Source organism: Salvelinus namaycush, chromosome 20 (genome assembly GCF_016432855.1).
Source record: "Salvelinus namaycush isolate Seneca chromosome 20, SaNama_1.0, whole genome shotgun sequence".
Taxonomy (NCBI): domain Eukaryota; kingdom Metazoa; phylum Chordata; class Actinopteri; order Salmoniformes; family Salmonidae; genus Salvelinus; species Salvelinus namaycush.
The window spans coordinates 36393906-36407791 of NC_052326.1; the positions used below are offsets into that span (position 1 = coordinate 36393906).

At 41.2% G+C, this 13886-nt stretch overlaps 1 protein-coding gene across 1 annotated transcript; it reads left to right on the forward strand.

Moving 5' to 3' along the window:
* Positions 1–2492: 2492 nt before the first annotated feature.
* On the forward strand, positions 2493–12938 carry LOC120065299 (transmembrane prolyl 4-hydroxylase-like). The gene is made up of 9 exons (XM_039016184.1): positions 2493–3435; positions 3620–3701; positions 3831–4021; positions 4498–4594; positions 6562–6724; positions 8322–8507; positions 9007–9097; positions 11320–11443; positions 11746–12938. The coding sequence occupies exons 1-9, from the start codon at positions 3064–3066 to the stop codon at positions 11973–11975; spliced, it is 1536 nt and encodes a 511-aa protein (XP_038872112.1). The 5' UTR covers positions 2493–3063; the 3' UTR covers positions 11976–12938.
* The last annotated feature ends 948 nt before the right edge of the window (positions 12939–13886 follow it).

Genomic DNA, 13886 nt, shown 5'->3' on the forward strand with positions numbered 1-13886 from the left:
TTTGCTTGACCTTCCCTTGAACTCTGTTGAACTCTGCATCCAGCAAATTAGTAGATAAAGCATGTCTGGTTGGAGGGGTGTATGCTGGGTGAAGAACATTCAGAAATCTCTTCCAATACACATTGCCTGTGAGCATCAGAGGTGAACCAGTTGCATACACAGCTCGAGCAAGACATTTATCAGCATTTCTCTGACTACGTTCCTCCATTGAGTCAAAAAAACTCCTGATTCCAGGAGGACCATGAGCTGTTGCTATCGATAAGGTGTCTGATTTATTATCTTCAACTCGAATAGAAGTAGAAGGACTTTTGTCAGAGGTTGCTTGTTGTGAGCGCTGAGGGAACGTTATGCACTTGGACAGATGATTCTGCATCTTTGTTGCATTCTTCACATATGATTTGGCACAGTATTTGCAAATGTACACAGCTTTTCCTTCTACATTAGCTGCAGTGAAATGTCTCCACACATCAGATAGTGTCCGTGGCATTTTCCTGTAAAGATTAGGAAAAAATGAGTAAAAAACAAATACAATTCCATGTACAGATAAATAGTTAAGCAGTTAGGTTAAACAACTCCTTTGTAAGATAAATGTTTTAAGATGAAACATGTATGGAAACAGGTGAATTAACACTCCTCAGTTAGCATGCTCAAGCAAGCTAAAACCCACATGGTAGCAACAACTAACTAGCAGAAATTGTTAACAAGTTAGAAATGATTTAAACACACTATGCTGTAGGCTACTATTTACTAGTTAACAAAAAATCATGTATGTCATAAAATATATTCACCCAACCCAGAATTGTAATCAAAACTTATCAGAAAGCATGTAGTCCTTGGCTCAGACAGTGTAGTAGTGTGGGCTCAAAATCATCTCATTAGCGTGCAAGCTCTTGAGAATCAGCTGCACATGTGATGGAAGAATGCACTGTGCATGCAGTGTTGCAATTCCATTGAATTGGGGATAGTTTAACTAAAATATGCCACAAGACCTAGAATTGCCTTATGTGTATCCCACAACAAAAGGTTCACTGTTATAAGCTAACTTTTTTTGATGAATTTAACTTCCCACAGAAAAATGTTGGGAAATTTCCGGAAAGTTCCCGAGCGTTTGCAACCCTACTCAATGCTTCAAACTGTCCAGCATCCAATACAGACTATAGGCTGTTTTTGTTTCATATAATGATCATTATGTGGAAAATAATTACAGTGTTTGAATTCTTATAATTGAGATTTAATAGGATTTAATAACACACTGTCGCCCGTTCTTTTCTCTCTCCTGTCTTTCTTTTCGTTTTTGGAAGCCAGATTTTTCTTTAGGAAGCTGAGACATGATGCTCCACCGGCACTCCTCACTCGCAATTCACTGCTAGCAAGTACTGTTTGCCCCTGGTTTGGGGGCAGGACCGAACCATTTCATTTAAATAAAGGCTCTCTGGATGTTTACTTTTCGCCAAAAATAAGATCAGAAAAAGAAACCGTTAGTTTTATTAGTACATTGTAAATAAAATATTATATTAATGATGACAGGTAAATAATTTAATATTGCTTTTTTTTAACCTAATGTTCTAATAATTTTTTAGGGCCCCTGTCAGTCACAGGCCCTTAAAATCGTCCTAAATAGTGGAGTGATGTATTATTGTTAATAAATTGTTCATAGACCAATTTTTTATACTGTGTCCATGTGCATGCAAGTACGTTTAAATTACGTTGTTTTCAAGTTGTTGAAACAACGACCTGAAAAATACATATTTTCAACGACATGAAAAATAGCTTTTACATTTTATGATATAGCCTACAGCAGCCTATATGTGGTGTTCAATGCAGGACTACATTGCATGATACTTTTAACAACGTTTTTACATTATGAAAGGCTTTACATTAATTCATGATTTATTTACTTGGTCTGTAACACCATGGGCCAAATAGGTGACTGTAAATGATATTGTGTTGTATGATGCAAGAACCACTTTACAAAATACAATTAATTATTATTACCATACAGAGAATTAGACAATGTAGGCTACCCCTCTGCCTATTGGCTTATTTACATATTCAAGCATGTCTCAAAATACAACATTGCCCCTTTAATTAAGACGTAAGCTTTTTACCTGGCTTTTCAAAGACAGTTTGAAATGTAGCCTACACGTTTTGTGCTTTTTTAGGAAGCAGTAACTCCCCATTGCTGACCTATACTTATATATAACTGGGCTAATAACTTGCTAACTAGCAAAGAATATCAACAAATGTGCACACGCGCGGCTCTGCACTCTGATCTGAACTGACCTGAAAAGTGCATTAACCATTTGGTTGAAAGACCGGGCCAAAGTGTTACGTGGAAATGCACTGTCAATCACTTACTTTGGCAAGGGAATCAGCATGCAGTGTCGACTCGAGCCGTCAGGGGGCACCACTGTCCTTTTGCTCCCTGCTCGCTGTCAGCCTGATAGTTTGAAGTAGCTACGAGATGAGCTACTGCAGTAGTTGTCAGGGAAATGGTGGCGCATTATCAGCCGGAAAACAAACGCCACAGAGGAATTTGTGGCAGGGATGAGAGGTCGGGGTCGGCCGCATATTTGTTTGTTTTTAAATTTTACTAGATGATTACTGCACCAAGGACCTTCGAATGGATATATCGTACGCCTTTTGAAATGGCTATTTTTCCTCAATTTTTTAAGTACGCAACACGGATTGCTGAAACCGCAACGTAAACAAGACGCTGGATTAAGTCCTCTCTGCAGTGCTGGGAGTGTGATTTGGACCTAACGTTGCTGTGATTTCAACCTAAAGAACCACCAAACTTCACATGTTTCGTTGCTTATATTTGAGAGAAAATAATAACATAAACTAGCTTGTTGACAGGTACCATAGCAGAGAATGGGTATTATGACTGGCAAGATATGGTGATTGAGTCGGGACAGTATGGATTGTGCACCTATGCGGTAACTTTTATGACCTAGCCTACCAGAAGAGAACTGACCCCATTATTTACAACGTCAATTTAATGACATGTCTTTCTCGTTAGAGCCACAAATGTAATCAGAACAACAAACCAGTGATAAGCTTATGGTCCGTAATCATATCAGGTCAAAGATGATTGAACCACATGGTTGCGACGACGGTGATGAACATGAAACCCTGCCATTACCAACCCTACCCCCTATGCCACGAGAGCGGGTCCCTTTGCAGAAGAGCAGCATATGCTCCCGTTCCTACTTCATGGTGGTGATGGTCTTTTTCCATGTATACATCATCAATGTCATTGTGCTACTCCTATACGTGCACTACAACAACGGCCCAGGAGACGTACTGGCTACTCCGAACAGGGATGAGGCAAGCGGGGGAAGCAATCATCACAAGCCCCCCGAGTCCCATCAGCAACCGTCATATTCTGGCTTTCAGCGGGACATGCACCTTCCACGCCTAGAGGGCATACGGGTGAGATAAGGATGCCCGTGTAATTCTGTGTCTGTTTAGCCCAGAGCTCAACCTTGCAGAAAGTAGGTGTATAATAAGCTTCAGCGCTGGGCTAGTGTCAATTGTGCTATTCTACATCCATATGAATGGTGCGTTCCATGTAATCTTGAAGGCATGAAGTTATAGTCACAGTGTTGTCTCTCAGGTGGGCCATGTCCAGAAGGTGTCACTGGTGCCAGACAAAGTGCATGAGATGCGGACTCTGAGCCTGAAGCCCCTACTGTTTGGTGAGAGCTCGCTACTAAACTTCTGCTCTGCTCAGCCCTCTGCACGGAGTTAGTGTCTGCTGTCATTGCTCTTAAAGGTTCTCTGTTTACGTTGAAGCCTAATGTGTGTGTGTGTGTCTGTCTCTCCAGAGATCCCAGGGTTCCTGTCTGAGGAGGAGTGTCGTGTGGTGGTGCAGCTGGCCCAGCTGAAGGGCCTGATGGAGAGCCAGGTGATGGTGCCTGAAGGACAGGAGGAACTGACGGAGCAGCTCAACCTCAGCCCTGATGAGATTTTCAACCTGCTGGACCTCAATCAGGACGGACAGCTACAACTCCAGGAGGTGGGTGGGTAAGCAGGCATGTGTGTGTCTGTGAGTGAAGTGAAGTAACCTTGCACAAGTCTTGGTTTGTGCGAGCCGGACTAGATCATAGGAGCAGGTTCCTATCTCCTCTTTCTCTAGCGTGAGGCAGCTTGATGTACAAGTACACCCCCTGGACAGGACACTAGTCTATCGCAGGGCCTCACCCACATTCTATCTCCTTAATGCTGAGTGCCAAGCAGAGACTCATCGGGTCCCAATTTTTACAGTCTTTGGATTGAAGTCCCAACTTTCCAATCTCAGGGCAGACACTCTAACCACAAGGCCACTGGGTGGTGGGGCTGGGTACTGTGGCAGCAAAATATCCATTTATTTTGTTCCTATATAATGGATCAATAAAAATCTATTGTATTATCTTCTATATGTCTGTGTAATGTGTGCTTTTAAATTATTAATTTTTTTACATTTTATGTATGTGTTTCCTTGGCCTTCTACAGATATTGACCCATTCACGAGTGAGGGATGGGATCTGGCTGACACCAGAGAATCTGAGAGAGATCTATGCTGGACTGAAGGCTGACCCTGACGGTAATGGTAAGAGACTGTCATTCTCAGCAAGGCCTCAGCATACAGAGCTGACTAATCCATAACACCAACAGAATACAACCACTATAATCTGTCTGTGACACCAAGTCAAATTGAAAACCAGTTCCAGGGAACAAGCATGAAAATAAAAAGTTGTATTCTTTGCACAGGGACAATGATCATCCACAGAAACATCTCCACGAGCTTCTTCTTGTCAGGCTTCTCATATAGATATACAGTTGAAGTCGGAAGTTTACATACAACTTAGCCAAATACATTTAAACTCAGTTTTTCACAATTCCTGACATTTAATTCAGGAAAAAATTCCCTGTCTTAGGTCAGTTAGGATCACCACTTTATTTTAAGAATGTGAAATGTCACAATAATACGAGAGAGGATGATTTATTTCAACTTTTTCTTTCATCACATTGCCAGAGGGTCAGAAGTTTACATACACTCAATTAGTATTTGGTAGCATTGCCTTTAAATTGTTTAACTTGGGTCAAATGTTTTACGTAGCCTTCCACAAGCTTCCCACAATAAGTTGGGTGAATTTTGGCCCATTCCTCCTGACAGAGCTGGTTTAACTTGGGTCAAATGTTTTGGGTAGCCTTCCACGAGCTTCCCACATTAAGTTGGGTGAATTTTGGCCCATTTCTCCTGACAGAGCTGGTGTAACTGAGTCAAGTTTGTAGGCCTCCTTGCTCACACACACTTTTTCAGTTCTGCCCACAAATCTCCTATAGGCTTGAGGTCAGGGCTTTGTGATGGCCACTCCAATACCTTGACTTTGTTGTACTTAAGCCATTTTGCCACAACTTTGGAAGTATGCTTGGGGTCATTGTCCATTTGGAAGACTCATTTGTGACCAAGCTTTAACTTCCTGACTGATGTCTTGCGATGTTGCTTCAATATATCCACATAATTTTCCTGCCTCTATTTTGTGAAGTGCACCAGTCCCTCCTGCAGCAAAGCACCCCCACAACATGATGCTGCCACCCCCGTGCTTCACGGATGGTATGGTGTTCTTCGGCCTGCAAGCCTCCCCCTTTTTCCTCCAAACATAACAATGGTCATTATGGCCAAACAGTTCTATTTTTGTTTCATCAGACCAGAGGACATTTCTCCAAAAAGTACGATCTTTGTCCCCATGTGCGGTTACAAAACACAGTTTGGCTTTTTTATGGTGGTTTTGGAGCAGTGGCTGCTTCCTTGTTGAGCAGCCTTTCAGGTTATGTCGATATAGGACTTGTTTTACTGTGGATATAGATCATTTTGTACCTGTTTCCTCCAGCATCTTCACAAGGTCCTTTGCTGTAGTTCTGGGATTGATTTGCATTTTTCGCACCAAAGTAAGTTATACTCTAGGAGACAGAACGCGTCTCCTTCCTGAGCGGTATGACGGCTGCGTGGTCCCGTGGTATTTATACTTGCTTACTATTGTTTGTACAGATGAACGTGGTACCTTCAGACATTTGGAAATTGCTCCCAAGGATGAACCAGACTTGTGGAGGTCTACAATTTTTTTCTGAGGTCTTGGCACTGCGTTTGAAGGTAGGCCTTGAAATACATCCACAGGTACACCTCCATTTGACTCAAATGATGTCAATTAGCCTATCAGAAGCTTCTAAAGCCATGACATAATTTTCGGGAATTTTCCAAGCTGTTAAAAGGCACAGTCAACTTAGTGTATGTGAACTTCTGACCCACTGGAATAAACAATTGTTGGATAAATTACTTGTGTCATGCACAAAGTAGATGTCCTAACCGACTTGCCAAAACTATAGTTTTGTTAACAAGAAATTTGTGGAGTGGTTGATAAACAAGTTTTAATGACTCTAACCTAAGTGTGTGTAAACATCCGACTTCAATTGTACCTGTAGCTAAGTGACCCCTGTCTGTGTGTCTTTGTGATAGCTATCTGACCCCTGTGTGTCTGTGACCCCTGTCAATCTGTCTGTGTGTGTCTGCATTAGGCCTGCTGAGCCTGGAGGAGTTCAGGAGTCTGGGCAGTGATGCGTTCCAGCGGTTCTTGCAGCAGCGTGGGGTGAAGAGCAGCCAGCTGGTCAGGAACAGCAGACACACCTGGCTGTACCAGGGAAAGGGGGCACACCAGGTACTCCGAGACCTCAAGAAGAGGTGAGGAGAGCATCACTGTCAAATGTTGTCTTGGCCTCGTAGTCTCGCCTCTGCACTGGCCTCTCCATCTCTCCCCTCTCTCTTCTATTCCCTCTGTTATGTTACTATTCCAAATGTTTTAATGACGTTGTCACACCCTGGCCTTTGTTATATTGATTTTCTTTATTAGTTTAGTTAGGTCAGGGTGTGACATGGGAGGTTTTTGTCTAGTTTAGGGTGTGTGTTGTTTAGGGGGTTTTGTAGTATGTATGGGGTTGTGTTCAGTGTAGGTGTTTAGGGAAGTCTATGGTTGCCTGATTTGGTTCTCAATCAGAGACAGCTGTTTATTGTTGTCTCTGATTGGGAGCCATATTTAAGGCAGCCATGGGCTTTAGGTGTTTGTGGGTAATTGTCTATGTTGAACGTTAGTAGCTTGTGTGTGCACTTTCGTTTATAGCTTCACGGTCGTTTATTGTTTTGTTAGTTTTGTAAGAGTGTTTCGTGTTAAGTCTTCGTTTAATAAAAGGAAGATGTATGTCTCTCACGCTGCGCCTTGGTCCGCTTATTATGACGATCGTGACAGACGTATAGTTTTGTATGAAAAGAGTAGTGGGATTTTACTGATATTGTTCGCATCGCATGTGTATAGATAACACTGGGATAGAGGAATTTTTTTCTTTTTTTAAAGCCAAGTATACTGAACAAAAATATAAATGCAACAATTTCAATGATTTTACTGAGTTACAATTAATATAAGGAAATCAGCCAATTGAAATACATTCATTAGGCCCTAATATATGGATTACACATGACTGGGCAGGGGTGCAGCCCCTAGGCCCACCCACTTGGGAGCCAGGTCCACCCACTGAGGAGCCAGGCCCAGTCAATCAGAATAAGTTTTTCCTCACAAAAGGGCTTTATTGCAGACAGAAATGCTCCTCAGTTTCATCAGCTGTCTGGGTGGCTGGTCTCAGAAGATCCCGCAGGTGAAGATGCCAGATGTGGAGGTCCTGGGCTGGTGTGGTTACACGTGGTCTGGTGTTGTGAGGCCTGTTGGATGTACTGCCAAATTCCTGAAAACAACTTTGGGGGCTGCTTATGGTAGAGAAAGGAACATAGAATTCTCTGGCAACATCTCTAGTGGACATTCCTGCAGTTAGCATGCCAATTGCGTGCTTCCTCAAAATTGAGACGTGGCATTGTGTTATGTGACAAAACTGCACATTTAAGAGTGGCCTTTTATTGTTCCCAGCACAAGGTACAGCTATGTAATGATAATTCTGTTTAATCAGCTTCTTGATATGCCACCCTGCCAGGTGGATGGATTATCTTGGCAAAGGAAAAATGCTCACTAACAGGGATGTAAACAAATTTGTGCAAAACTTTTGAGAGAAATTAGCTTTTTGTGCGTATGGCACATTTCTGGGACCTTTTATTTAAGCTTGTGAAAAATGGGACCAACACTTTTTACATGTTGTGTTTATAGTTTTGTTCAGTATATGTTTGAACACATTAATAAAAACGGTTAGAATAAACACCATGGCCAAGGTTATCGGAATCTGATGTTAAGGATTTGTGTCCCTTGCTCTCTCTTTTCTCTTCTCTCTTTCCTCCCTAGGGTGACCCGTCTGACCCGGCTGCCCTCTGCGTTGGTGGATCTGAGTGAGCCACTCCAGGTGGTGCGTTATGAGCAGGGTGGTCACTACCACGCCCACCACGACAGTGGCCCTGTGTACCCTGAGACAGCCTGCACACACACACGCCTCGCTGCCAACACCTCCACACCCTTCGAGACCTCCTGCAGGTGAGAGAGAGCTGTGTTGAGTCAGCCAACGCCTTGTTCTTGGCTTTGTTTTAATAATACTGTATATTCATAATTCTGGTTAGATGTCCTTTGGATTAAGATGGTTAGGTGGAGGTATTGTGTGATAATGTACTGTAAAGTCTGTCAACGTGAGGTGGATGTTAAGTTCATGTTTTAAGTATCCCTATACTTCTGTTATTACGGGGCTATCACTCAGTCAAGAGTGCGCCTGCGCAGGGAGTCAGTTGGTTGATGGACCTAGCCTGGAGTGGAATGGCTACCTTGTAGTGTGTTCATATAGTAGAGTAAACTTTGTTCAACTGGAACCTTGTTGTTGTGTCATTTCCAGTTAACAGTGGATGTGTTTGTGGTAAACTATGTGGTGTATGGCTTTGTAACTTAGCGCATGTAAATATATCAGTTAGTTTGTGACTAAGGCTTACATATCTATGGTGTTGTTGGTCTGTGTGTGTATTAAATGTGTGTGTTGCACACCCAGGTACATCACAGTTCTCTTCTACCTAAACTCTGTTGAGGGGGGTGGGGAGACCGCGTTCCCTGTGGCAGACAACAGGACATATGAGGAAGTGGTGCGTTATTTACTCTGTGTGTCTGTGTGTGCGTTCTTGTATGTTTATATCATTTCTATATTACGTGTTTGCGTGTTTGTCTGTGTATAGGTATAGCTGTATGTGTATTTCTATGTTTTTGTCAATGGTATTAATGAGTGATTATGTGTGCAGGGCTTGACATTAAGGCTTGTCCTCTTGTCCTGAACAAGTTAAAAAAATAAAAATAACAATATCATACAATTTTTTAAAATATTTTTTTATTTTATTTAACCAGGCAAGTCAGTTAAGAACACATTCTTATTGACAATGACGGCCTAGGAGCAGCCCGACAGATTTTTACCTTGTCAGCTCGGGGATTCAATCTAGCAACCTTTCGGGTTACTGGCCCAACACTCTAACCACTAGGCTACCTGCCGCCCCAATTACTTTAATCAGAATTGGATCAGAGAGGCCAACATTGGGATAATATTCAAATCTATTTTTCATGTACATAAATAAAAAACCCTACATGTCAAAGTGTAGGTGACATACATATTGGCTAGAGCCTCATGTCCAACCCGATGCTTTAATGATACTTTTAATTACAGAAGTATAAATATAGGCTAAACACCAGTCATGTGTGACAAATATAGTCTAATGAAGGATTATTAACGTTTAAAGGCTTGATTCTGTTGAAAAACTCGAGGCTCTGTTTGTTCAGATCAAATAGTAAAAAGACCCGAGATTGAAGGACAGTGCCTGTTGTGCACCGCACATCACCCATCTTGAATCTGAGCTGAGGAACATTTTGAAACTATTTAACCATAAACTTAATTGTTTAAAACCTGGACATTTTATGTAATTTTATGAAGCATGTCTTAACTTGTTTCAAAGTAGGCTAGCCAAAATACGATCATAGAAATGCTGAAGGAATTATTTTATAAACACTTAATATCCTAGCATTTTTCTCATGTTCTATTGGTTTTCAAATGAACTTTATTGTATTGTCCAGCAGCCAAAGACATAATCCTAGTCGTATTAGTAACCCATTCTAGTTGATGGATCTTTAGATCTCCCCTTTCTTAATTTCTAACGGATATTTTAATCTCTGTCAAATTAAACAGCTCGCACATTTGATGCGCATTTGAGGACAGTGTTTTCCCGCTAATTGCATTTTGGAACATTCACGCATAGCCTACAGCCATGTGCGCATTGTTGGGGGTATAATATGAAGAAATAAAACGTTATCAACATTTTAAGCTAAATGGTCTGATCCATCAGCCTCATTGCTTTTTAAATATTTTTTATGTGCAGTGGTTGTATGAATTTGGGATCTGTCGTCCCAGAGTCAGTTTTGAATCGTAGACATATTTTTTTATTGTCACAGGGACGATGGAACGCCCATAATTTAGAACTCTGGAGGGAATTATTTTATAAAGAGAAAGTATTTGGTCAAAGTATTTGGTCAAACCTATTGTTGCAATATTTGGTCAAACTTTTTACTTGACACCCAGGGTCATAACCATGTCATAATATGTCATAACTGACATAACTTGTCATAGCATGGACATAACTGTCATGACCCATATATTTACACCTGTTGTGACATATTGCATTATTTTATGGCTGCTTATGACACCTACACAAGTGTCAACCCACATTTATTCAAATTAGTTATTTCCCTGCCAAGGATTTTCCTTTTGTTTTGAATGTTTGTTTCTTAAATCCTTTGTTGTTGTAATGAATCGTTTTTTGAATAAATGTGGGTTTTGACACTCTTATGTAGGTGTTATAACCAGCCATAAAATAACGAAATATATGTAACAATAAATATATGGCTCATGACAGTGTTATGACCATATTATGACAAGTTATGTCAGCTGTTATGACATATTATGACATGGTTATGAATGTGTCATGGCGTGTTATGACATTGGGTGACAAGTATAGTGTTACCCAATATTTTATAGGCTACCAAGGGTGGCCAACCATCCTTCAGGAGAGCCTTAAAGCGGCAGTGTTGTATTTTGAGACAGGCTTGAATATGCAAAGAAGCCAATAGGCAGTTTTTTTGTTTTGTCTGATTCTCTATGGTAAAATGGGTAGTAATGCATTTTATTTTGTAAAGTGGTTCCTTGCATCATACAGTGATGTAAAAATTGTGTTAGACCATGTATTATTTTGGGACAAGTGACTTGAGCTTTTGGCAAATGGCAAAAAAAGTTCATGTCAAGCCCTGGTGCGTATGTTTGTGTTTTCAGTCTCTGATTCAGAACGATGTGGATCTTATGGACACGAGGAAGAACTGTGATAAGAGCAACTTGAGGGTGAACCCTACTAAAGGGACAGCTGTGTTATGGTACAATTACCTCTCTGATGGACAAGGTACAGACTGTACAGACATAGTATGACCCTTCCATATACACACTACTTCAGCTTGATTACTGCCCCTCAGACAGGACACACAACTTATTGTACACAGCAATTTACCCTATTTCATTCTATCACTGCTGTTCAGGTCCTTATTTAAAAACTGAAGCATGTGTAGTTTTGATGAAGGTTATGCCCACTGTTGTAGAAACACATTGAAAGAGAATACTCCTACTAGTCCACATGGCAGTTATCAGTTATGCTGTTATCAGAGCTGCTTTTGAATACACATATTAACTGCTCTCTGTTACCCACAGGCTGGGTGGGGGAGCAGGATGAGTACTCTCTGCACGGCGGCTGTGTGGTCACCCGTGGGACTAAGTGGGTGGCCAATAACTGGATCAACATCGACCCGGACTATCAGCGCCAGGCTCGCTACCAGCAGCTGGTGTCACAGCAGGGGGAGGAGGACACAGAGGATGAGGGGGAGCAGTCTCAGCCCAGCCCTGAACAACTGCACACTGCTGACTCCCATCAGGAACTGTAGCTGTACTGCTGTAGCCTAGAAACCAAAAACAATAACCTCCCCTAAGGACCACTAATTACACTAGTTCCAACTTTGAAAGCTGGTCCCAAAGAGTTATGGGTGGTTCGAACATTTGTCCAGACATTGTAGTTTGTGGGCCTAGACCTTGTCCACCCCTCTTCTTCAGCCCAAAGCTACCAGAAAGCTACCCTACCACCGCCCCAACCTAACTTGACTCTGTCCTGCTGTTCACAATCTCCCATGACGACACCTCTGGCCAGTACGAAGAGAGATATTTGATATTCAGGGACTGGTCACTTAGGATTTATGCAACTGTGAGAGGGGGAAAAATCAAATTTTCCGATTTCCTTGTTTGTTCACTGTTTGTTGAATTCATGTGTAATTCCAAACTTTGTTTACATTAAATACGTATGCACAATTTTACCTCCCTTCTGTGCGTCACAAAACATTCATGTCATTTTGATACACATATTGCAGAGGGTCAATCATGCTACTATTTGCATGTACGTGCATTCGTATGAGCTGTTACATTAGGCTTTGTGCAGGTTTTTACAGTGTCATGTTAAACATAGACTAGAGCGATGACTTTAGATCGTGTCTGCTCTGATCCTCTGTATTTTAGCTAGACGTTGTCTGTCATCACCCAAAGACCCCCCCCCCCCCATCTTCAGATGTGATGAAGCATGTTAACTGTTATTTAAATGTTGCACAGATTGTTACTTTTATTTATTATCTATGTTTTATGTATGGGGGAAATTATTTTCATTCTGTCACTTGCATCCAGTACTTCTCAATCTACTTCAGGAATTGGATTTATATTTATTTTTAAAGTATTATTTATTTATTCCATATTGTTCACTTTGTTCCATGTTGTGTTGTTCACCTAGTTTGGTGTTTGTTTCAAAATGCACTGAATCACTTTCCTCTGCTCCAAATAAAGTTTACTTTAGGTTTTGAGTAATAGTTATTTCTCTAATTTCAGTGGAGTCACAGAGGAGAGAGTAAGGCCCATTGCCAAAGCTGTTTCTGGCAGAAGCATATCCATATTTGGCAACTAGTCCCCCTGCTCTGTTGCTCTTGTTCGGGGAGGATATTATTTGGACATTGTAGGGGTTTACTGTACCTTCCACTTTTTGTAGGCATTTCATTCATTATTAAGCATTTATTTGAAATGTTGATACAGTAAGGTTTCATACACTGACCTCGCTGCAAGAAATGCATGACTGCATTAGAACTACCATATACACAGTATATACCTGTATACTATATCCCCAATTCACAGTAACTTTTCAAAAAGGTAGGGGATCGCCCCCATAACAGAAAAGTATATAAGAAATATTCAGCATGTCAGACTTCGGGTAAGGCTCCTCAAGAGTTTGGTGCTGCACTGCATCTCCTGCAATGACATTTACAGACATGGTTAATATTTACAGAGTCTTCCATGTTGTATTTTCCATTTATCTGTATTGAATGATTGTATTGTATCTGTTTTGGCATGCAGATGTGCATGTCTCTCATCAGTGAATACTCACAGCTCGGCATTGATGTTCTCTGGTGGCCAAGGCAGTGAAGCGCAGCATCATGGACTGTAGCAAACCGATGTCCATTAGTGATGGATTCAGAAGAACACTCCCAGCTCTTAACTGCTCCACCACAGACGCTGGATAGTAAGAGTATGACTTATTTACACATCCTATTCAAAGTAAAGGGGTATTAATTTATTAGCTACAGATACAGGTTTCACTTACATTGAAATCTAGCCATGTAGACAGTAACATCAATCTCACCAAAGTCGTAAAATATCTGTCAAAACTGGACTGGGGGATAAGCACTCTGCTTTTAAAACCTCTTAAGGATCGGACCCTTTTTTTCCATTTTCACCTAAAATGACATACCCAAATCTAACTAGCT

Coding starts and splice junctions, on each gene's coding strand:
- LOC120065299 (XM_039016184.1), top strand. CDS start 3,064: ATGGTCCGTAATCATATCAGGTCAAAGATGATTGAACCACATGGTTGC. Junction 4,595..6,561: donor GGCTGACCCTGACGGTAATG/GTAAGAGACTGT, acceptor TGTCTGCATTAG/GCCTGCTGAGCCTGGAGGAG. Junction 8,508..9,006: donor CCCTTCGAGACCTCCTGCAG/GTGAGAGAGAGC, acceptor TTGCACACCCAG/GTACATCACAGTTCTCTTCT.